The following is a 23479-nucleotide window of genomic DNA, read 5'->3' on the forward strand; positions in this document are numbered from 1 at the left end:
GAACACAACCAGTTGCCACGTACAAAAAAAAATATGTTCAAAAAATCAGAAGCAATGAATTTATTCATTATAATAAGATATAAAATCATTCTGAAGATATTTAAACATGATTAAAAACATTATTTCAGGTCCACGTTACGTTTGTTCGGGACTTAAAGCACATGACGTCATTTGAGGTTCTATATAACTACACGCGAGTGTTTTATGTTGAAACGTTGACCGGAAGTCGCTCGCGCTGCCTCTGAGCTCGTGAGGACGCTGCCTTGGAAACGACGTTGATCCAGTGCACGCGCTGCGCTGCGACCAGGGCCCGCGTCTCCTCCTCCTCCTCCCACACCTCCTCTTCCTCGCTCCATCCCTCCATCATCCCTCCATCCTCCTCGAACATGGAGGAGCTGGACTGAGGCTCGGAGCAGAGGAGCAGACGACAGGAAGCGGAATCAAGGAGGAGGAGAAGAAGAAGAAGGAGCAGGAGGAGGTGAGCTCAGGTGCGTGTGACCGGGATTTTAATCTGCTCTGCGTGTGACACACATGTCTGCTCGTGCACGGGGAGGGAGGGTGCGTTTGTTATTGTTACTGCGTCGTGCATGCGCGAAACGCAACGTACCGATGGGCAGCTGATCCGCGTGCGTGTTGATTAGAGTCTAATTAATCTGCGGGATTTTGACCCTTCATCATTTTCTCTCTACTCCTCCTCTTCCTCTCTCTCTCTCTCCTCTCATCGTGACCGTCTCTCTCCCTCTCTCTGCCCAGATCTCTCTCTCTCTCTCTCTCTCTCTCTATATATATATATATATTTCTCTCTCCCTCCATCCCTCTCTCTCTCTCCTCTCTCTCTGCTCAGGTGTCTCTCTCTCCCTCTCTCTCTCTCCTCTCTCTCTGCTCAGGTGTCTCTCTCTCCCTCTCTCTCTCTCCCTCTCTCCCTCCTCTCTCTCTCTGCTCAGGTGTCCCCCCCCCCCCCCCAACGTTGGAGTGTAGAACAGAGCAGTGACATCATCCTCTCTATAACTGTATATATATATATAAATATATAAAATACCGAGGTTTCATATAGGATCCAGTATTACGAGTGTATATGTACATGTACTCCAGATGCAAAGATAATATTAATATATTAGATTAAAGTATCCTGATGTGTTGAGATATTCTTTATGTCTTAAACTACAGAATGAACGACCTCAACTCTTCATATATAAAATCATCCTGCTCTCTGCCAGATGTTCGGATCCTTCAGAAAATATTAATTTATACGATTTATATTCACGTCGAACCCAAAATACTCCGAACATCTGTGTGTGTGTCACATCTGTAGCCAACAGGTGTCTCTGCAGTGTATTTCTAATATTCTGCAGGTTTTCAATTCACATTTGACTCAAAATGGATAGAAACATGTATAAATGTTTACCGATGTATATTCGTAATGCATTCTGTTATATATAAATACTCGGACGTACTTGTTTGTGGATACTGAAGCCTTCACGAGTCAGTACTTTGCTGCATCAAGCGTAACCGTCAAAAACCAACATAATTGTCTTAGTTGTGTTTATGAAATTTTCAAATTTCACCTCAGAGGTTACCAAGGTGCATGATGGGAAATGTAGGATCCAGTGCGCTCGATGTTCGGAGTCTGGCCTCCTCCGTGAACGTCTTTGAGTCTCGGGCTGTCGTCTGAACGGACGAGGCGTCTGAAGTTTTCCGATGATCAAGTGTTGTCTCACATTTTAATGGACAAAACTTTTTCACACGACATTCGAAGCGTTCGGGAAGAGAAACGACGTCAACATGTGAACCCTGAAAATAACAACTGCTCAATCATGAGTCTTTTCAAGTCTTAGACTCCAGAGTGTGTGTGTGTGTGTGTGTGTGTGTGTGTGTGTGTGTGTGTGTGTGTGTGTGTGTGTGTGTGCAGTATAGAGTTGTAATGACGGTGCTCAGACAAGCTTGAACTGATTCCTTACATAAGCGAATAATCGAGGCAGGAAATAACATAAAAGCTCAAATAGGAACACAACACATGTATAACTACACACAGACACACACATGTTGTACTTCAGGGATTGAAGACAGAGGGGGGGGGGGGGGGGGGGGGGGGGGGTGTTCTGCTGCTTCTTCTCTGTTCAGGCCATTTTGTATTTTCTTTTTCAGACTCATGATTTATGTTTTATCAAAGATTTTCTCTTGGTTTAGTTTTTCTCTTTTTTTTCGACGACTCTACATTCTAGAGCAGTTTTACGATCGTCCCTCCTGAAACTGAGACTCGACTGAACGTCCGACTCAGGCTCTCAGTTTTATGAGTAAAGGACTAAAAACATTCACTGTAAAACCTCAAACATGGAAGTGTCGCTCTGTGTTTCTGAGTCGTTTCTAGAGCTGCAGCGTTGCTGAGCGGATGATGAGGATTCCAGAGGTGAGCGCTGTGCTTTCGCAGCGATGTGCACTTCAGGAGTCGTCCGTCCAGGAGAGCCTCTCGACACATTATACGTTTTCCAGATGCATGTTTCCTTCCCGTGGACGTTTCCTTACCCCCCCCCCCCCCCCCCCCGGGGGTCTCGTTCTTCTCTCTGAAGCAGATGTGGTGTTTTTAAAAGTTTCCAGGTGGAGGAAGTGAGATTCGATGGAATTATTTCAACAGATTTCTTTGGTTTGTTCTCGAACACGTGTTCCTCTGCGTCTCGTTGCGGCCGATGCTTTGAGTTGAGTCTGAGGACGCGGCCCAGGACTCTTCAGTCACGATGATGTGACCACTTAGAGATGTGCTCCGGGCGCTTCACAGTCTGAAAAGGATCCGTCCGTCATGAGGCCTCACTCACTTTGTCCTCATTCACTGATTCATGGAGTTAAAGCTGCTAAGTATAGAATCTGAAAACATCCAGCTCCTCTCAGACGAACGGGCTGAAAGCAACTTGTAGATTAAACCGATTGGATTCGAAGCCACAAGGAACTTTTTAACTCTGTGGACAACGTGTCCGCCGTCTGTCGGTCGTAGAAACTCAGCATCTGAGTTTGTTTTGGAAGAAGTGAAAAAAAGAAAAGAGGCACAGCTGTTAGTGGAAGAAAAATAATTCAGGGTCGGTTCTGAATCGCGTAATTCTCTCCGTCTGTTCGATGACCAGGTTTGACTCGTGTTGAGCTTTTAGCTTTTCTTTGTTCTTCTGTCCTTTCTCTTCTTTTTTTCGTAAAATGGTTATGTTCGACCGAATCACAGAAATAATAATTACCATGAACCATTTTTAGAAGAAGTAGATTTTCTCCCTGATCGTCTCCTTTGCTCCTTAACGACTCTTTTCATTATTGATTTAACGTCCTGTTCATGTCTTGATTAACCCATCAATCAAGACATTTAAATATTTAGCTTTCACCTCAGGAAAACTTATTTACAGACGAACATTTCCTCTTATTTTTGAACAAACGAGCCAAAAACCAAATATTGAGGGAACGAACAGACACATGAAGCTTCCAGTCGTTGTATCTGAGGAGCTGAGATGCAAACGTGCAGGAGAAGAGACGAGACGTAATATTGGAGACGTGTTGTTCGAGCAGTGATTCCACAGGTTACATCTTCCTGCTGATGTTCCACTGAACTGAACGATTTCCATTTCTCTTTCTCTCACTTCTCTGCTTGAGGCCATTTGAGCCCCCCCCCCCCCCTCCTCCTCATCCATTACTCGCACATTTTCACGCCACGCCCTGGAACGTCCCTGCTGCTCAGCGATTTCCAGGCTCGTTCATTCCCGTGGTGATCGATGGGGCTGCTCCGCCGCGGCGATGGTTGCTATGGGCGGTGTTCGTGTGTTGCTGGTGGTTTTATCGACAGAGCTATTGATTGAGCGACGATCTGTGTGTGTTTGTGTGTGTGCGTGATAGGAAACTGCGATAAGGTTGTTGAATATTGCGTTGAAAACTACGAAACATCGTGTTTGCAGGGTTGTTCTCTCCTCTGTCTATGTTTCTGTTGGTTGAGTTAGTCTGCGTCTCTGATATTCCGTCGTCTCTGTCGCTCTCGACGCAGCTTTCGTTCATTTTTTGTTCTTAAAAAGTCTCGAATCTGTCTTGAAACCTGCAGGAACCTTGTGTTAATGTGGATTCAGCCTGAGTCTCTGTCCAGCTCTGAATCTGGGACACGGTGACACATCACATCCCGGCTTTAACGTGACGGGGCCTCGGTGCCCGGGCCCCGCTGCCCACTGGCCCCGCACCAGTCCACCCAGTTTGTCTCTGTGTTTGTGTGTGTGTGTGTGTGCGCTTGTGTGCGTTTGTCAGGTCACATGCTTCTGCCGGATGACTTGTTGCAATCGCGCTGAGGCCGACACATTTAATTGTGAGGGACGGGGTCGCGGAGGGGCACAGGCAGCGTTCTCACCACACACACACACACACACACACACACACACACACACAGAGCATGAATGCAGTCCAGAGGCCTTCATTCCGTGGCTGACCTGTTTACCAACCACATTAGCAGAGAATAAAGGAGTAGAAATGAGCGTGACTCGCTTCCACTGTCGCTGCTGTTTCATGCAGATGTTTCACATATTTAGATTTGACCCTTTAAATGTCCTTCAAATGAAAGGAACACACTTCCACGTGTTTTTACAACATTTCATCTGAATCACATCGAGTTTTATTGGTTTTACCTTAAATGTGTATTTTCTTCTTTTTCTTCGGTTCAAAGTGATGCAAGATATCGGAGATCTTAAGCTTCAGGGGAAATTAGTGTTTCAAAGTCTCACACAACAACAACACAATGTTTATAATTATAATAAACTAAAGTGCAAAGTTAGCGAATCATTGAAAAGCCACATCAAACTGAGTGAGGCAATAAAACAAAACCCAGAAACTGTAAAACACTTTAGAGTCACAGTTTTTTAGTGCCTAGATTGCACAGATTCACCACAGAGTTCCTGTTTAACCGTAACGTTTATACATGTGTGTATAAAAAGGTAAAGTGTGAATCTACATTTAATGAGCTGAAACAAGGGAAGAATCTCGACTCTCTGTGTTTTATGAGCCGACTCGTCTCACACCTCCTCCCCGTCAGAAGACATTAATCTCACTTAGTGACTCTGAACGAGGCCGGAGCTAAATACCTGAGGAGCTTTAACCAATAACTAATAAAAACCATTATAGCTATAAAAACCGAAAACTAACCCGGAGCCTGACGGAGGTGGATTTGTGGGAGCCGATGCCAAACCGACATCAGGGAGTCAAAAATCTGTGATCTACCGATTTATCGACTGATATTTATATTTATATATATTTATATTTATATATTATCCGTCCCGTCTCTCTCAGTCGCTCTGGTCACTTCATTTTTCAGCCAAAAATAAATTCAGCTCAACAAGCGGCTGCTGCAGTTTTCTTGGAGAAGAAGGAAGGAGAGAAAAAAAAAGCTGGAGAGAGGAAGCGTAGAAATCTCTGCTCGTCTCCTCTCTCGCTCTGCTTTGCATAATTTGCTTTTTGGGGAGGATTAGGGAGAAGGGTGTGTGTGTGGAGGAGGGGTGTCATTGTAATTATGATCATTTTGTACAAAGGCTCCTCACCCAAGAGCATCAACAAATACAGACATCAAAGAGAGAGAGAGAGGGAGTGAGGAGGAGGAGGAGGAGGGAGACGAAGAGTTGAGGATGGAGGGAGAAAGGAGGCCAGACGGAGGCGGGAGTCTGTGTTTCGGGGGGGTTGGGGTTAAAATGAAGCTGGAATCACTGCAGCTGAAACTCAAATGATCTCCTGCAGTCTGGTTCTGTAGCGACATCAAACACAGCACAGCCTGTTATTTCCCAGAATTCCTGTTTTTTCTCACGGCTGAGAGCTCGTTCCACTTCTCCCAACGTTGTCCTTTATCATTTTCATTTTTCGGCCGCCGCTTTGTTCTGCTCTTCGTTCGCTGACGCCTTTGTGAGCCGACAACTGGCGCACGACCAAGCGGAGAGCTTCCCCGAGCCCGCCGAGCCGAGCCGGGGTGATTCTGGCTCTGAATAAAACATCAGCTCTGTGCGTCTGTGTTGGTTTAGCCTCCTGTTTTCAAAGCTGCGTGCTCACTGACTGTCAGTCCGACCTGGGTTTACGGTCATCGCTGCAATAAGACACACGGATTTCAAAGTGGTTGTTATTGACTCAACATGGTTCCAGAGGAGGGGAGGAGGGGGGAGGTCTCCAAAAACGGACAAATCGTGTATATTTCCCAGGCTGCATACACACTACTGTGTTTTCAATTGAACATGCGTCATCTCTGCTACTCCTGAGTCTGGAGTCACGAAAATGAAGAAGTCTGGAAACGCAGCCGACGTCGTTTTAATTTGAAAACTCCAGGGTTGCGTTTTTCTCTGGACGGGATATTATTCTTCCCTCCTAGATGCCGATACCTGGACGGGGTAGTTGTCGATACCGAGTACTAATATACTTTAAAGATGTGTGTGAATAGATTTGCGTATTCGCTGATGCCCGACCCTTCATTTACCGGCAGATATCTCCGGTGCTGGTTTTAATATCAGAACACAAACGAAGCTAGTTTGGGACATTACTGGGTTTGGTAATGTTGACATGTGCAGTAAGTAAGAAAGTCGATCCTCCACCAGCTGCACATCGCTCTTTAAATCACATCTATATTTATTCCTGCGTGAAGCTAAAGTCACACGAGCCTTTACGCTCCCTTGTGAAAACAGTGCGCGGCACCAGCTAGCTGTTGCATGAGTGGGAATATAAGTGGGGTCCCTTGTGCATTGTGTTATCTAATTATATCTTCATAAAGAACCAGGGCTTGTCATTCCCATTAGTTACTGTAGAGAGATAATTAGCTGTGATTATGCAAAGACCCTCCTATGGAGCAGAAGAACGGAGACGAGCGCGAGAGGCCGGAGGGCGGGTTGCTAACCTTTCTCACAGCAGAGGGAGGCGGGCTCAGCGTGGCACAGTCGGAGGTGTGTGTGTGTGTGTGTGTGTGTTGTAAGTCTGCGGCCGAGCAGACGGAGTGTAATAGCATTAGCTGACCGCCTGCAGGAATGATTAGTTTGGTTTAGGGCATTAACATGCACCCCCCCCCCCCCCTCGTATATGAATTCACGTGAACAGAAATGAATCACCTGATTCATAATTAAATTCCCCCGACAATGAAGTAATACAGTTCACAGCAGTCTGGTGCATTTAGACCAGAGTTTAAACCCAGAGTTATTCTTCTGAGTGTGAACCCACCGATGATCTCAGCTCCTCCTCGGAGACGGACGCTGCGGTCGGCTTTTGGATCAGAGGGATGACGTCTTATCTGATTACAGCTGCACTTATACCCGCGGCCTTCAGAGCCGAGCACGGTGTTGAGTGTAAATACGGAGCAGGGAGACGAGGAGCTCGAGCACGTTGGTCGGTGATCCGGATCAAAATGACTAGAACTGCACAAAGTACTCAGAACCGGAAACTGGTCATTGAACCACGTGACGTACAGATTCGGCAAAGAAGTGAAACGGTGACTCGGCAGAACGTAGCTCTAACCTGACGCACGCTAACGTCTAAATCTCTTTCTCCCTCCGTGAAACGCTCTCTGACGGAGGAACTCAGGGCGGCTGCAGCTTCTCTCTGCAGCGTCCTCGCTCTGTTTCATCTTCACCATGAATCTTTGATCTGAGGGCGGCCCGTCAGAGTTTGACTTCCCGAACTGTCAAACGACATCCAGCGTTGCTCCGTCGCTGCTGCGTCCTGAACCCTCGGGCGTCCTGTCGTCGCACACGTGTCGGACTGCGATAAATCCTCTGGAGGCCTGCCCTGAATTTAAAGTCTCTACTTATAAGTTCTCACAGGCTTTGTCCAATCCCCCCCCCCCCCCTCTCCTTTGTCTTTACTGTCTGTCTCCACCACTCTCTGTCCCCCTTCTTCTCTGCTTTCCGTCTCTTTCATACTATTTTCGGAAGCGCGCCGAGTTCCGCTCTTGAGCAGCGGAGCGGATTCCTCAGCGTGTTGCCATAGCGACGTTCCCAGGGCTCCGCGGCACACTTTCTGAAAACCCCTCCCTACCTCCCCCCCCCCCCCCCCCCTACCCTTCTCATCGTCTTGTTAATTTTCTTCTTCTTTCCCTCGGTGTCCTCAAAATGTCTCCGAATGCCTTAAATAGCGTCGCACAAATCAACCAGGCCCTGAAATGCATCGTCTTCAGGGTCAGGTGTCAATTGAAAAAGGGATTTGACCATTTATCTTAGATCATTCACGTGAAGGGTTTAGCTCGATGTAACTTAGTCCTGGGTTCAGACTGGAGAAATTAAGTGACCTGATCTGACAGACGAGGTTCTGTCTCATGTTTGACAGTTTGTTGCTTCTAGTGTGGAAGACAAATGATTCTACATGTAAAATATCTGTTTCTTCCCTTTTGTGACCTGGTGACCACAGATAATAGTGATAGTTATAAAGATGGACATGATGGATCCCTGAAGCTGAAGCCAAAACGTTTTTATTCAATATTTTTATGTTTCTTATCCTGTAAAAAGTGATCTCACAGATAACTCCTTTGTCTCTGTCTGTAGGAGCAGATAGTTCACCGGGCTGATGCCCTGCAGCCGACCTGTGTGTGTCTGTGTGTGTGTGTGTGTGTGTCTGTGTGTGTGATCCACATCATCTCATGCGTGTAAATCTACATCACAAGTGTCATCAGCATCTCGCCAGCTTCCCTCACACACGATCCCCCTGTTCTCTACACACTCTCGGACGAGAACACACACTCTCGTATCAGCGGAGAGACGGGGAATCCCCACTCTGTGATGGACACTGGGGAGTCGGAGGAGAAGTTATTCAGCCGCACTGATTTATTAATGAAACCAGGCAGAGGAGGTGGGGAAGGGAAGACGGCGAAGACGAGTAAGAGACGAAGAGCAAGTGCTGCAGCGGTAGAGCAGGATGAGGAGGAGTGTGTATGTTTTATTAAACAGCCGTGGTGTTAGATTATTTACAGCTGGAGGAGGGGGCGTCGACATCAGCTCTCACACACACACACACACACACACACACACACAAGTGGATGCACTATCAAAGAATCACACTCCACAAAGAAGCCGAAACAATCTGAGGTGGTTTGTGTAATTGAATGTCTGAAGCCATTAGAGGGAGGAGGAGCAGGAGAGAGCGTGAGAGAGAGACGTAAAGAGGACGAGCGAGTCACGGTTCATTAAAGCTGACGTGTGGTTCGGTGCAGACAAACAAACACACACACACACACACACAGTTACCGGAGCTTTGTCTGGGAATTAACACACAAAATGATTCTCTTAAAAAAAAATGTTTTTGGGCCCAGGAGGCGGGGTTTATGACCTGTACTGCAGCCAGCCACCAGGGGGCGATCTGGACACCTTGGCCTCACTTTTAGGGCATGTTTTTATTTACACTCTTTGGCAGCGTGGTGTGTTCCTGTTTTCCTCCATCGTCTCGGCTTCGTCCTCGTGCCAGTGATTATATTAGAGAGAGAGTTTCCAGAGCGCTGACCTGGGAACACACAAGCCCCGCCCACATTCACACATGTGCAATCTTTTTCACGCGCGGCACCGAGACGTCGCACGCGCTCCAATTCTGAACCGCACATGTACACGCTTCACACGGAATCATGGCTCAAAATAACAAGCGTGTCCCACATAGAGAGTTCAGTCCAAACCGAGCGTGGCAGTTTCCTCCCACGTGTTTCGGCTCCTCGCTCAGTTTCATACAACTTTTTATTTATTTATATAAATAAATAAAGGTCATATACGTTTTTTTAATACTAGAAAAAGGTTAATTGGGAATTCAGCTGCTTTAAAACACATATGTGAGTAGGAGAGAAGCTTTAATGGATAAAGGACTGAAACCAACTCTTGTAGTTTTCATCCACGTCCTGAATGTTTCCCATTAACACAGATTCAAGCCAAGTACTCTGTCTCTCGTCCTCTCGTCTTCTGTCTCTCGTCCTCTCGTCTTCTGTCTCTCGCCCTCTCTCGTTGTCCCTTTCGGTCCCTCTACAGTCTCGACTCGTTAGCAACATTTAAAAACCTCTATGCTGTTCCACAGCATGTTCACGAAGCAGAATTCAGACACAGTTTTGGGATCTGATGTCATAAAAACCTCTCAGGCAGTGACGGAGGGTCGATTCTCACCACAAATCGTCAACGTGTTTTCCCGTCTGTCTTTCTCCGCAGGCGTAGACCAGCATGCCGTTGGTGAAGAGGAATATCGAGCCCAGGCACCTGTGCCGTGGGGCGCTGCCAGATGGGGTGACCAGTGAGCTGGAGTGCGTCACCAACAGCACCCTGGCGGCCATCATCAAACAGCTGGGCAGTCTGAGTGAGTTCTACGTTCATACAGATGTTGTCTTCAGCACATACACCAACAACCTCTCAGTCTGTCACCACACCCAAAAAAAAACAGATTGTAAACTGTAAACAAGTTTCTCAAGATGTGAACGAGGCCACGTCTGCAGGCGCTGGTTCGATCTCTGCAGTTGGAGCCACGTTGAATCCAAGGTTAGATCTTACAGATACAATAACACAGACGTTAAGACGTTGCCAAAGTGCTCGCTGTGTTTCATTTTTATTATCGAGCCACAGTCTGATGAGTCAGCGTTCTGCAGCTCGCCGGGTCCAGATCCTTAAATTTCCCGTTCACTCTCTCAGTTGCTTCGTATCTGTGCATATTCACACTGTCCTTCTCTTTGTGTGTGTGGAAACGTGAGAGCAGAGGTCTTCACCGTGCTCCAGGAGACAGATCATTCACAGGGAATGTAGATGTTTAAATTTGAATAACTGTCAGAGGCTAGAGTCAATCCGGCGACAGCTCAGTGCAAACGTGTGAGCGCTCTGCCTCTGCTCCATCTGTCACGATGTGGGCTGAAGCGGAGACGCTGAGCCGAGGCAGGAGTCGTGGATATATATGTGTGTGTGTGTGTGTGTGTTTGGAGTTGGCAGCGAGAATTGAAGGAGACTTCATTTCCACAATAGATCATAAATAAATCCGTCTCCGTCCAGGAGATTGTTGAGCGTTGGGTTCATCAGGTGCACGGCAGAGAGCAGCTCGTCCTGCTGAGACAGAGAGAGGAAGAGGAGGAGCAGCATCGACTGACCTTCATCTCTGTGAATGTATCTCTGCGGCCGGAGGCAGCGAGCAGCCGGAGGCATTGACCTTTCTGTCCGACCGTCAAAGGTCAAGGTCACCGTGACTGTGCAAGACACGTCTCAGGGAAATGTCATTACATCAAACACAGACAACCTGTTGGACGAGTAGAATTTGGTGGTCGAAGGTCAAGGACACTGTGACCTTGTGAACGTGTTCTCTCACGTCACAGTATCAGAGGTAACCGTGTGTGTGTGTGTGTGTGTGTGTGTGTGTGTGTGTGTGTGTGTGTGCAGGTCGCCATGCTGAGGACATTTTCGGTGAACTGTTTAACGAAGCCAACAGCTTCTACCTGAGGATGAGCAGCCTGCAGGAGCGGGTCGACCAGCTGGCTGTGAAAGTCACCCAGCTCGACTCCACGGTGGAGGAAGGTGGGTTTCAGTCTTCATCACCATCATCATCATCATCATCATCATCATTAATATTTGAATCTTCCTCATCACACTCAGTGGAGTAAAGAGTATTGCTCCTGTTTTTGGGACTGACTCCTCGCTTTTCATTTCTCTGAATTCTCTTCATCCTTTAATCCTTTCTCTCTTTTCTGTGTCGATCAAACTCTCACACTTTCTTACTCCATTCCTCCTCTCTCTCTCTCTCTCTCTCTCTCTCTCTCTCTCTCTCTCTCTCCTCCTGCTTCTTTTCCTTTTCCTCCATTTTCCTCTCTCCTTTTCTTACACTCCCTTTTCTTGCAACCCTCTCTCCTTCTCTTCCTCCCTCTTCCCCTCTGTCCTCGCTGATACTGCCTCGTCATTCTGCAGATCGGCTCGAGCAGCAGCACTGACGGGGATGAAAAGCAAACGATCAGCAGTCCTTTGTCTCATCCTCCTCTTCCTCCGCCTCTTCTCTTCCTCTCCCACTCTTCCTCCCCCGCATGCTCTCCTTTCATCTCCTCCTCTTCTGTCCATCTCCATGCCTCCTCCTCCGCCTACGCACCAGCCATTCGTCTGTTCTTCATTTCACACCACACACATTCGCTCACTCATCTGCCATCACTTTGCCGCGTTATTGTCTTCACACGAAGGCTACATTTCAAAATAAGAGCTGGGTTATACTCGTCTATCCTTTAAAAACGACAGATACAGTAACACAAGTCATGACAGACAATGAAGCTGCTTTCAGACATGAACATAACCAGAGGGGCCGTGCGTGACTACGTGAATGTCCACGTCAGTTTGCTCTTTGGTCGTAAGAGTTGATGAATGTTTTGGACATTTTCTTGACCCGGACAATCTGCGATCTTCGTATGTGAAAGTAAAGAACCTCAAATCTGCATCAAAGAGCAAAGAAGTCTGAAATAATGTCAAACAAACGACCTGTCGAAGAAAGATCCTGGATCCAAAAGTGAATGGGTTCTTTTTTTAGCCCATGTCCCATCATTCCACCGAATTTAGGGGCGATCACATCTGTAGCTTTTGTGTAATGTTGTAATCCTGTTCACAAACAATGAAAGAAACACGTCTGAAAACATAAAGTCCTTGTCAGTAATTTACATTTTATCCATTACTTGGTGTTCTGCATTTGCAGACTTTCACCAGTGAGCACTTCCCTCGTTGGCTCTCGAGTTGAAACACTGCACGAAAACTGAGACCGTTCACTTCTTCAGTTTTCACGCTGCTGATTCGTGAAAATCACATTTTCACACTTGGTTCATGGGAAAACATCAACGCAGAGGCCGAGCGACCTCGTCATCTGACATAAATCATTTATTCAATGAATAAATGAATTCTTAACTTTACTTGGGTTCAAGGTAACAAGGTGTTTTACTGCACACACATTAAACCGATGATTAAAATCCTCGTCTCCACTGATGTCAGGTCAGTGAAAACCATGTAATGAGACAATCTATTACATTAATCTGGTCATTAGCAGCAATCAACATATTTGTTTGTGCAGAGAGGAAGAGGAATGTTAGAATCAGAGAGTAAATCCGATTAGAGACGGAGGACGTGTGTGTGTGTGTGTGTGTGTGTGTGTGTGTGTGTGTGTGTCAGTGTGTGTGTGTGTGTGAGAGGTTTCTTTGAAGATGTGTCTGAATCAAAGTTGAATTAGCTGCTAGTTTTGTGGATTATTCATTTTGCTGCAGGGAGAGAAGTTAAGGAAGGAATGATCAAACAGTCAGCAGACAGCAGTGTGCTCCGACTACACACACACACACACACACACACACACATGCATGCACATATTCTGTACGTGTATAAAAGAAGTAGTCAGTAGATCACTCCTCAGAACATATGTCACACTGACATGGTTTAACCTTGTTATACATTGAGCTGTGTGCGTGTGTGTGTTTGTGTGTGTGTGCATGTGTGTGATTGTGTGTGTGTGTGTGCGTGTGTGTGTGTAGCCATCTGGTAGATCCTGGATAGCATTGCAGTCGTGTTAAATCTCTTCTGGGGTTAAGGGATTGACACACATACATGTCGTATTTTCTCCGTCTCTCACTCACTCTCTCTTTCTGCCTCCGACACACACACACACACACACACACACACACACACACACACACACACACACACACACACACACACACACACACACACACACACACACTGTCACATGTGTACAAATCACATTGTCACACAGCCCTACATGCTGCGTGTGTGTGTGTGTGTGTGTAAAGCTGATGCAACAAGCTCTAAGACTAATCTGTCCCTGCTGTCCTATTATCACCTACTCAGCGTGTGTGTCTGTGTGTGTATATGTCTGTGTGTGTATATGTCTCTGTGTGTGTGTCTGTGTGTGTATATGTCTCTGTGTGTGTGTGTGTACAGTATTTAAGCTGTCTTTATTTTATATTCTACACTCAGGCTTGCACCGTCCCACTTATCGCCTCTCGTTACTCCTCGTCCTGTTCGTGCTTTATACAATCTCACTCTTCTGACTGTTCAAAAAAAAATCAATAAGACATCAGTGGGTGACGGAGCTTTTCTGTCCGTCCTCCTCTCCGAGGAATCATCTTCTCATCCAGAGTCCACAGCCTGTGTCTGGTTGGACTCAATCACAAATATAACCTGAAACGCATTCATTCACGTCTGCCTTCAACCTCATTAACCCTGTTAACACAGCGGCCATTTTCCTCTGACGTGGCGCTCGGGCTAGGAAGCCCAAACACTGTAATGGCCGACACGTGTCTTTCTACATATAGAAAAACTAAAACCATAATACAGAATGTCCGTCCACAGAATCTTTAAACCCTCGTAGTTTAACTAGTAGTTTAAAATAGTTAATGAATAAACTCATTCAGTTCTTCCTCCTCTTCCTCCAGTTTCTCTGCAGGACATCAACATGAGGAAGGCCTTTAAGAGCAGCACCATCCAGGACCAGCAGGTGGTGTCCAGGACCTCTGTCCCCAACCCTGTGGTGGAGATCTACCATCGCTGTGACAAACCTCCACCGCTGAACATCCTCAGCCCGTACAGGTCAGCGGGTCAGCCGGTGGTCAAGGCCGCCGTGAAAGATTGCGAACGCGTTATTTCCGTAACGCCTTCAGGGAACTCTTTCAAATTTTGGTACAAATGTTCATTTGGGCTCACAGATAATCGAATCCGTCTTTTTCTATTCCTCTACGTAGAGACGACAAGAAGGACGCGCTGAAGTTCTACACCGACCCCTCTTACTTCTTCAACCTGTGGAAAGAGAAGATGCTGCAGGCCACCGAGGACAAACGCAAGGAGAAGCGACGGCAGAAGGTGCGGTTGTGCGCATGTGTTTGTTCTGTTAAATACACAGCCAGTACGTATAAGATTACGATTAAGTTCGTGTCTGTGTCTTTTTGCTTCGGGTGTGTGAGAGAATGAAGAGGACAGGTTTAAAGAAATGCATCTCCTGCTTTAATTTGCTAATCTGTTTTTATTTCCTACCTGGTTGTGTGTTTTTATGCCGTTATTTAATTTTTGTTGCATTCCTATTACCGTACTCACGTAGCTTCGCTTTGTGGTTGTTGTTGTAATTGGTTATTGATACAGCAGCAGGTGGGCGGGGTCATCAACACAGAAAAGAGGGGCGTTAATGTCAAACGTTCATCGCGTTAATGAAATGAGCCATGGGCAGTTACGCTAACGTACAAATACATATATAATATCCCAGCATGGAGTATTAAGTATTCCCCTTTGATTCAAAGTCACACACTTGTCTCCATTGGCTCTCATTTTTCAGCCCCCCCCCCCCCCGAACAGCTGCTGCTGTATGTGTTCGCAGCACTCCGTCAGTGTTTCTGTTCTATTTAACGCTGCTCATATTTTTCTGTTCCCTCCTCCTTCAACCTGGAAACGATAGAATAAAACCCCTCAGAAAAAAAAAGAGGAGTAGTTTTCACTCTTGAAAAGGGGACAAGAGGACAAACCTCTCCGTCTCTACCTTTGTCTTTCTGCTTCCTTTCTCTGATTTATCTATAGTGTTACCTGGCCTTCACACACCTCCCTCCTCCTCCTCCTCCTCCTCTTCCTCCTCCTCTGCTCAGTCTAATGCTCCAGCTTGTTTTTCTCCCATGTTTCCATAGGGCTGTCCGGCCCACCCTGACAGGCCCCACTCCAGACAGGCCCCACCCAGGAGTCCCCTGTCCATCTCTGTAAGACAACCCCGACCCCTAACCTGCCCCATATCGCCCTACACTTTACCCCCCACCCCCCCCACCCCCGCACACCCCACTAATACACATTACTCACTCACCAGGACGCAGGTAAGACACAAACACACAAACATGCCACAAGTCACTGGTCATTTGAACAATAACAGACACACATACACACACTCCCCTTTGTTTGTGTCCATGTGTGTCACGTTGCGTTAGCTTGCCTCACCCTCTGTGTTTGCTTTGTTCGTTCTCGCTTCCTCCCTTGTCGTCCATTGTGTAGCGTTAGTCGGTGTTACCTAGTAGTGGTTGGGTTGGTGAGTAGACTAGTGTATGTGTGTGTGTGTGTGACTTTTACCCCGTGGTGAAGGAGCTGGTGGCAGGGTCCTGCTTTTTTTATTTCCCCTCTGCACCAGAGGAATCAATAATCGATGGCTGAGTGTTTCTCTCCACTCGTCTCATCTCTGTTTGTCTCTTCCTGTCCGTCCCTGTTCCAGGAGCAGCAGAGGCAGGTGGAGGACCCGGGCCGAGAGGTCAAGAAGGTCCGTAGCGATGTACACACGAATGTCTGTAGTTATTACCCGACAGAGAGAGAGACGTGATTTGTGGATGAAAACGTTGAAGTAACTTGCTGTTTCTTTGAAGGTGCGTAAGGCTCGTAACCGGCGTCAGGAGTGGAACGTCCTGGCCTACGACAAAGAGTTCAGACCAGACGCGAGGCTCACGCCCTCCCCGTACCACGGCATGTCGTCCGAAGGCTCCCTGTCCCCTGATAGCAGGTATACACACACACACACACACACACACACACACACACACACACACACTCACACTGTTTCTATGTGTGTGAGGTTTTTCCTCCGAGGAGCTGTCGCCTCCTGACAACACTCCTACATGCACATGACTGTTTTTATGTTTGGAAGCTTCACAGGGGATAATAGAAGAACGAAAACACACACACATGCACGTGTCACTGTTACGATTGTTTCAATAGTTGGTATAAAAAATTAACTCACACAAGTGAAAAAGATGTAAACAGTTTCTCGTGTGCACGTCCTGCTGCACAACTCACTGTCATACTGTTTGAGACATATTTACACTAGTGGCTGGATTGTTTGAAGCTCTGTGCTGCCCTCTCCTGGAGAAGGCAAGTAGGAGCACACGAATAAATACATAATAAGAATTTCACTTTTATTACACATCCACACCTGAAGGAGAAACTGTAACTGCAGCATAACAAGAATAGAAAACCAAACTGTAAGGATGTAGGTGGGAAATGAATCATTATAGAGTTTGTGGAAATGAATGAAAATATATTTATTTATCAATTTATACAGAGTGACGTCGACACCAGACGTTTATCTGAAGTAAAGAATGCAAAAAAAGGAAAGACAAAGATTTACTCCACTATCTATTCCCTTCAACAGATCAATGGCGTCTGACTCCTACCCAGCGAGCCCCAACCACCCCTCCACCCAGGCCCCCAGCGCCGCCCACCCCATGGACCACCACGCCAGGGACCACCTCAGCGCCGCGGCCCAGACTCAGTCGCTGGATCGGGGCCTCAGGCCGGCCAACCAGCCCCCGGGGGCTGGAGGTGCCGCGGCGGCGGGGAGGCACGCGGCCTCCTTGGGCAGGACCCCTTCTGGACACGGCGTCCAGGCTGGCGGAGATCCAACGGTTAACGGGCCGAGGCAGCAGTCGGTTAAGGATTACCGAGCTGCGCAAGGGTACGTCTGCCAATCAAACTTCTTATTGTTGATCTTATAACCACAATCAATATTAATGGTATTAACATGTGGAATTCATTTTGTCCCTCTCTCTCTCCTCCCTCAGCGGTCAGCCCTCCACCATCCCAGAGTACTACATCCCACCTGCCCCTCCGCCGCCCCCTCCCACCATCCCCTCCGCCCAGACGGCCTTCGACTCCACCACGGCCCCGCCCTGCGCCGCTGCCGCCTCCGCTGTCCCCCCGACCTCCGCCGCCCTCTCCCGCCCCTACTCCCCATCCCCTCCTCCTCCCCCGGCAAACTACGTGCCGTCTCCCTCCCACCCTCCTTCGGGCGCTCCCCCTGCCGCCCCTCCGCCCCCGCCGCCAGGAGCCCTCACCGGCCACCAGGCCCACCCGTCCCCTCCGCACGCCGCTGTGGGCCAGTCCGCCTTGGATGCGGCAGCACAGGCGAGGAAGTCAGCTTTGCCGGGGATGATCCCGATGAGCGATGCCCGCTCCGACCTGCTGGCCGCCATACGTAGAGGTAAGTGTGTAAGAGGTTTATTTAAGTTAGACGTGAGGTTTTGTTTGGCATCAAATAAATAAAGAATTTCATATTTCATCTGCTCGTCCTCCCTTCCTCCCTCCCTCTCTCCCCACTCCCTCCCTCTCTCCCCACTCCCTCCCTCTCTCCCTCCCTCCCTCCACTCCAGGTATCCAGCTGAGAAAGGTGCAGGAGCAGAGGGAGCAGGAGGCGAAGCGAGAACCCGTGGGTAACGACGTGGCCACCATCCTGTCACGCCGTATCGCGGTGGAGTACAGCGAGTCTGACGACGACTCCGAGCTCGACGAGAATGAGTGGTCCGACTAAAGTCTTAAGAAAGTCGGGAGCTCGGTGGGTGGTGGTGGTGATGACGAGGGGGGTTCGTTAATCATTAACAGTAAAAAGATGAATACAAACATTCACACACATACTCCAGCCCCTCTGAACATTAACACAGCAACAGGTCGGTAACTTCAGCTCGCCTGGTTGCCCCTGACGACACCTATTCTTCGTGTGTCTCACCACCCGGAGTGTACGGCACAATTAACACACACTTACATTTCAACACCCTGCCGCCCCCGTCCGCTCATCTCTGTCCACCAACTCTCAGCTGTGAAAAGCAAACTCCCTGGATTCATATTTAAATTTATAATTATTAGCAATATCACCGGCTCTTAAAGTGTCGACGGGAGGAAAGTGTTTACAAAACACATGGTGTAGCACAAGAATAATTATAGTGCGATTAACCTATCTGCCAAATGTTGAGAAAGAATCTATGAGACAAGTCGTTGATAATCAGGGAAAAGAAGTTTATGGGCGGACGACTCCGCTCCGCAGGGCTGCGCCTGTTTATAAAATGAGTGCACGCCCGTTAAGAGACGACACCTGACTCGTGGGAGTTTGGTCAGAATGAACCGTGGCTGCTCTGCATGTGTCAGATTTTAAATCTGGTTCAAAGACACTTTAGATAATGAGATTGATCCGTTTTTAAAACCTGGGATCTTTTAAGTAGACTTCCATCACAGTGCCACTGATTTACAAATGACCAAAATTGTGCCTCTCCACAAAATGCACGGAAAAAAAACGTAAAAGGAGGGCGTTATGGTTAACGAGCCCATGTTCAGGTTTAACGATTTTAATTTAAAGCTACAGAGCAAAAGCCAATAAGTTAAATGAGTTAATAAACCAAACTCCCAGAAAGTCAGTGTCGCCCTCACACCTCTAAAATAGTGAAGTACGGTCGTTCTCCCACTGAGTTGGTGAGTGTAAGAAAACTGTGATGAAAGACACCACCCACCAGGAATACGCTGGTTTGGGGAATCAAGCGCCACCAGCAGCAGCAGCCTTGTCAGAGTTTAGCGATTACTCATCGTTCATATCATAGCATTGAACAATAGAGCGAGCGAGCTTACGCCGTTACTTTGCTATATTTTTTATTTTACTTTTTAATTTGGGTCTTTCGTAGTTAACATTTCAGCCAGTGACTGTTTGCTGTGGTATTGGTCGTATATAAACGCTTCCACACTCGCAAAGCTCGCCACCCCGGTCCGGGGTCAGAGGTCGCGTCCGCTCTTTCACGCGAGGCTTTGTGAACGCAGCCCCGGACTATGAATTCATCCATATAAGAGACTTTGCAACAGTAATATACAGTATATTATCTTCTCTCTTTTCAGTATAGGTTTGACTAAACCTCAGTATGAGCTGATTGGACTGTAGTGTTTTTATAATGTGGTTTTTATTTTTGAAACGTGCTGCGGTGAGTTGTTCACTTTGCTTTATTTGAGGGTTTTTCTACTGTCGAAGGTCAGAGAGCAGTTAAAGGATGATTCCAACTTTTTCTTTTCCAGGTTCCAGGTGATTTATGAATCTAATCTCGAGCCAAAGCAAACATCCCACAATCACATGGATCAGACAGCGTTTAACTCTGTTTCTACATGTCCCACTCGTTTCAGTTTTACAAACAGAGCGTCAGCGATTTCTGCTCAGCTCATGTAGTGCCACAGCTTAAAGGCAAAGCATTCTGGGAAGTGTAGTGCTGTTCGACAGTGAGACGTGGATTTGTCTTTTAATATGAAACATGTTAACAACAAATGCTGTTTCATGTTGTTTTTATTCGTCCATTCGTGTTTACTTGAGTAAAACATGCACTTTAAACAGTTTCTAGAACACAGTCACACTGTTCTCCACCTTAAACCCCCATGTCACCTATTTTCTAAATTCTATATATATATAATATAAACTCTATGTAAAGATGGTCGACACGTCTTACCTCCTGGAGTTAAGATAAAAAATGTTGGATTTGAATTGGCAGATTATTGCTAATTGGCTAATTGAGCTCATAGATCATAACGACTAAGAGAGAGCAGATGAATATATCAAATATCTGAAACTGTTTTTAGTGCATAGTTGTTCTCACCATATTTGGTTTATTGCAGAAAATGTCAAGAAGCTGAAGGGTCTTGAAGGTAGTTATTTTGTTTTCTGTATATAAAACCACACGGTAGTTAAATGAACGTCTCACTCAGCAGCTGCACGCTGATTAAAGAATATTTATCACAGCACGGACATGTCGATAAGCTCCTGGTTGGTTCTCGCTGATTGTTTAAGGAAACTGTGCCAACACCTGCATTTATAGACGTTTGAAAAAGAGCACCTATTGAACAGCTAAAATGTGGATGTGCTCGAGACCTGGAGAAGCCAGAAAAATGGGTTCGAGCTGAAACTCAAAATCTGGAGAAAACACAATCCAGGTATGACTGTTCTCGTGGTTTTGTTGTTATGCAAGAGACACAGATATACTCAGTGCTAAAAATAAAGCCAGCATTTTTTGGATCAGAGCACTCCATGGCCTTTAAGTGTCCTAGAATGTAGAGCTGTGACTGTGAAACACGTTCGTGTCGTCGATCGTGCTGATAAAACTCTGGTCCTTGCCATATCTCAGAAACTGGAAAACCACAGTTACCAAACCTGGGAGACAAAAAGCAGCAAATCATTATTAAACATTCTTAAAAAACAGAAACCTGAGGCACCAAAGGCAGAGATGTCAAACCCTCTATACCTTATGTATCTATGGCTACTTGTGAAGAAACGTCATTGTGTTGAAAATGTGAGAAATGAATCATGTTGTATAGACTTTTGGTAAAGGCAGCCTGTAAAGTTAAAAAATACATTTGGAGTAATATAACCTAGACAATGAAGCAACATAAAACTGTGTATTGCACATTAAAAGCAACTGTTAGCAAGTATGCATGTAACTATAGACAATAAATGGTGAATTCAACTGCTTGTCCTGTGTTTCTTTAGATAGATGTAATGTTTTGAATGCATCACTTACTACTTAATCAGTTAATTCTCACCTGTATATTGATGATATTGGTGCCCAACCCCGAATTGATGGGCCATAATAAACAATATAGATTAAATATTGCATAGTCATGTGAAAATATTCACTGGATTAAGGTTGAACTAGCTTTTTGTTAAATGTGTAAAGTTAAAGTCCCTCATAATTCCAGTAAATGTGATTTTGTCATGACCGGGGGTTTGTAAATAAAGTTTAATGACTTTTTTTTAAAAGTAGAAAACATAAATGAGAACATATACAGGAACTGTGTGTTGTAGAAAATATATATTTACCTAAAGTCATGATTTCTTCCTTCTTGTAAATGTTCTGCTTTCATCTTTCTGTTTCCTGTTTTATTTTGAAATGACCGTTCTAATTCGTCCGGTGTGTGACTTTACTTCCTGTCTGCGGGTTATTTCCCGCCAGTTCGGGCTCTCAGCTGTAATGTCGGTTTCCGGTCAGACGTCATCACCAGCTGTTGATTCAGACTCGACGTTAAATCAGTTCAATACAAACTTTATGTCTTCTACACACATGTGTCCTACATGTCTTCTACACACATGTGTCCTACATGTCTTCTACACACGTGTGTCCTCCAACACGTGTTTCTCTGACTTCCTCACCTGTGGATTTGTTTGTTTGGACTTCCTGTTTCGGGACTCGTCCCTGGACACTCAGTAAGTCTGCGAACTTAGTTTTTCTTCCGATTTACTGAATATTGAATTATTCTCTTTACTCAGTCACGTTGCATCTTTAAAACTTAGACAGTTCAATGAAATTCAGTGTTAAGTGATGTGGATATCGTGTAAATTACTTTTAGAGGCTCAGCAGATTTATCTTTTATTTATTTAAGTCTGTATTTATTGTTTAAATCTGAGTTTGAAGGGAATTTAAAATGTATATTAAAATTATAACTCATTTAGCAACGTCACTGTCGTACCTTTTCATAGTTCAGATGTCACTCAAATTATTGGTTCCAATCCTGTTTAAATCCAGGACTTTTAATTTGAAGTAACGTTCATTTGTAGTGTTGTGAAAGTTTTTAAACTTTGTCATTTTTATTATTTCTAGAGTTTCATTTTATGCCTGGTTTTTAATTATTTATCATTTTATATATTCGTACATTTTAAACCTGCACAGTATTTATTGCGTGTGTTCTTCTGATCCCGGTTTGTGAAGCTACATGTTTGTGTTGTCGTATGAATGAACATGAGGTAGTTTATTAACAACTAGTCTCCATGAAACTAGTTTGTGTGGTTAAACCTGGTTCATTTAAAACTTAATTCTAATTTAAGTCTTCACTAAGTTTGACTGTGATTCACCCAGCAGGGGTCAGTGCTGCCTCTTCAGAACTAAATATATATATATATATATATATCTTAATGAATAAATCGAGGACTGTCTCATATAAGTTTTAGTTTTGTGGAAAGTGCTGTTTTGATTTCGTGATAACATCATTCAAACAACAGCTGGTGTTTCATGTTGCATTTACACATAATGCTGAAATATTTAAACTTCTATTTCTCTTTTTAAATTCCTGCTTCAACTTTATATTGTGACTCTTATGGACGTTTAATCTCTTTTCAATGCTTCCTTCATTTTCTGATTACTACAAACAATAGGTTCCTCCATGAACTTTCATTTCCCAAAGTTATAAAGTCTTTTACTCGGACACGGGATGTGATCGTTTCCTGTCACAGGCGTCGATTCATCTTCAGTATCATCAGTAGATCGTGTGTATTTATAGATTTGAGCTCTTCTCACTCAAAGAATGAAAACTTGAACATTCACTCAGTGTCACTCGTCAAGTACATCATCACTCTGTTGTTTTCTTCTTCTTCTCAGCGCCGCGACACGCCCACCGGTGTCCACATGGTTCCAGCCCCCCCACTGCTCTGGGCCTTGGCCGGAGGAGGAGGCGGAGGAGGAGGAGGAGGAAGAGGAGGAGGAGCAGCCAGCGGGTTCTGCTCAGACTCATCTCGGGACACAGATGGTGACACAGCAGAGAGAGGAGAGGTCAGTGGAAAAATTCAAAAAGCACCGGAGACGCATTAACATCGCTCAGATATCTGAAAACACATGAGTCACTGTTTCAGATTAAAAAGGTTCAAAAATATCTTCCTCCTTGTGACTGAATTTGGTCTGGGTCTAAATTTGGAATCAAAAGTTGTTGTTTTTTTAAACTAAATGCTTTTGATTTACGTG

At 45.8% G+C, this 23479-nt stretch overlaps 1 protein-coding gene across 3 annotated transcripts; it reads left to right on the plus strand.

Annotated features, from left to right (window-relative positions):
- The first annotated feature begins 253 nt into the window (after window positions 1-253).
- On the plus strand, window positions 254-21214 carry LOC109644421 (actin-binding protein WASF3). Of its 3 annotated transcripts, none has more exons than XM_069518592.1 (11): window positions 254-478; window positions 10140-10284; window positions 11346-11480; window positions 14375-14528; window positions 14681-14798; window positions 15608-15676; window positions 16177-16221; window positions 16325-16458; window positions 17107-17409; window positions 17516-17934; window positions 18104-21214. In XM_069518592.1, the coding sequence occupies exons 2-11, from the start codon at window positions 10152-10154 to the stop codon at window positions 18259-18261; spliced, it is 1668 nt and encodes a 555-aa protein (XP_069374693.1). In that variant the 5' UTR covers window positions 254-478; window positions 10140-10151; the 3' UTR covers window positions 18262-21214. The 3 variants fall into 3 exon arrangements, with proteins under 3 accessions (XP_069374693.1, XP_069374692.1, XP_069374694.1); XM_069518591.1 differs by having other exon boundaries at window positions 255-488; XM_069518593.1 differs by lacking the exon at window positions 15608-15676 and having other exon boundaries at window positions 255-488.
- Window positions 21215-23479: the final 2265 nt, after the last annotated feature.

Source organism: Paralichthys olivaceus, chromosome 22, assembly GCF_024713975.1.
Source record: "Paralichthys olivaceus isolate ysfri-2021 chromosome 22, ASM2471397v2, whole genome shotgun sequence".
In the NCBI taxonomy this organism is placed as follows: Eukaryota; Metazoa; Chordata; class Actinopteri; order Pleuronectiformes; family Paralichthyidae; genus Paralichthys; species Paralichthys olivaceus.

What these genes read in the sequence shown, in the direction of transcription:
- LOC109644421 (XM_069518592.1), top strand. Translation starts at nt 10,152, where the DNA reads ATGCCGTTGGTGAAGAGGAATATCGAGCCCAGGCACCTGTGCCGTGGG. An exon ending in CGACTCCACGGTGGAGGAAG is followed by an intron (nt 11,481 to 14,374) that starts GTGGGTTTCAGT and finishes CTCTTCCTCCAG; the next exon opens with TTTCTCTGCAGGACATCAAC. An exon ending in GATTACCGAGCTGCGCAAGG is followed by an intron (nt 17,410 to 17,515) that starts GTACGTCTGCCA and finishes CTCCTCCCTCAG; the next exon opens with CGGTCAGCCCTCCACCATCC.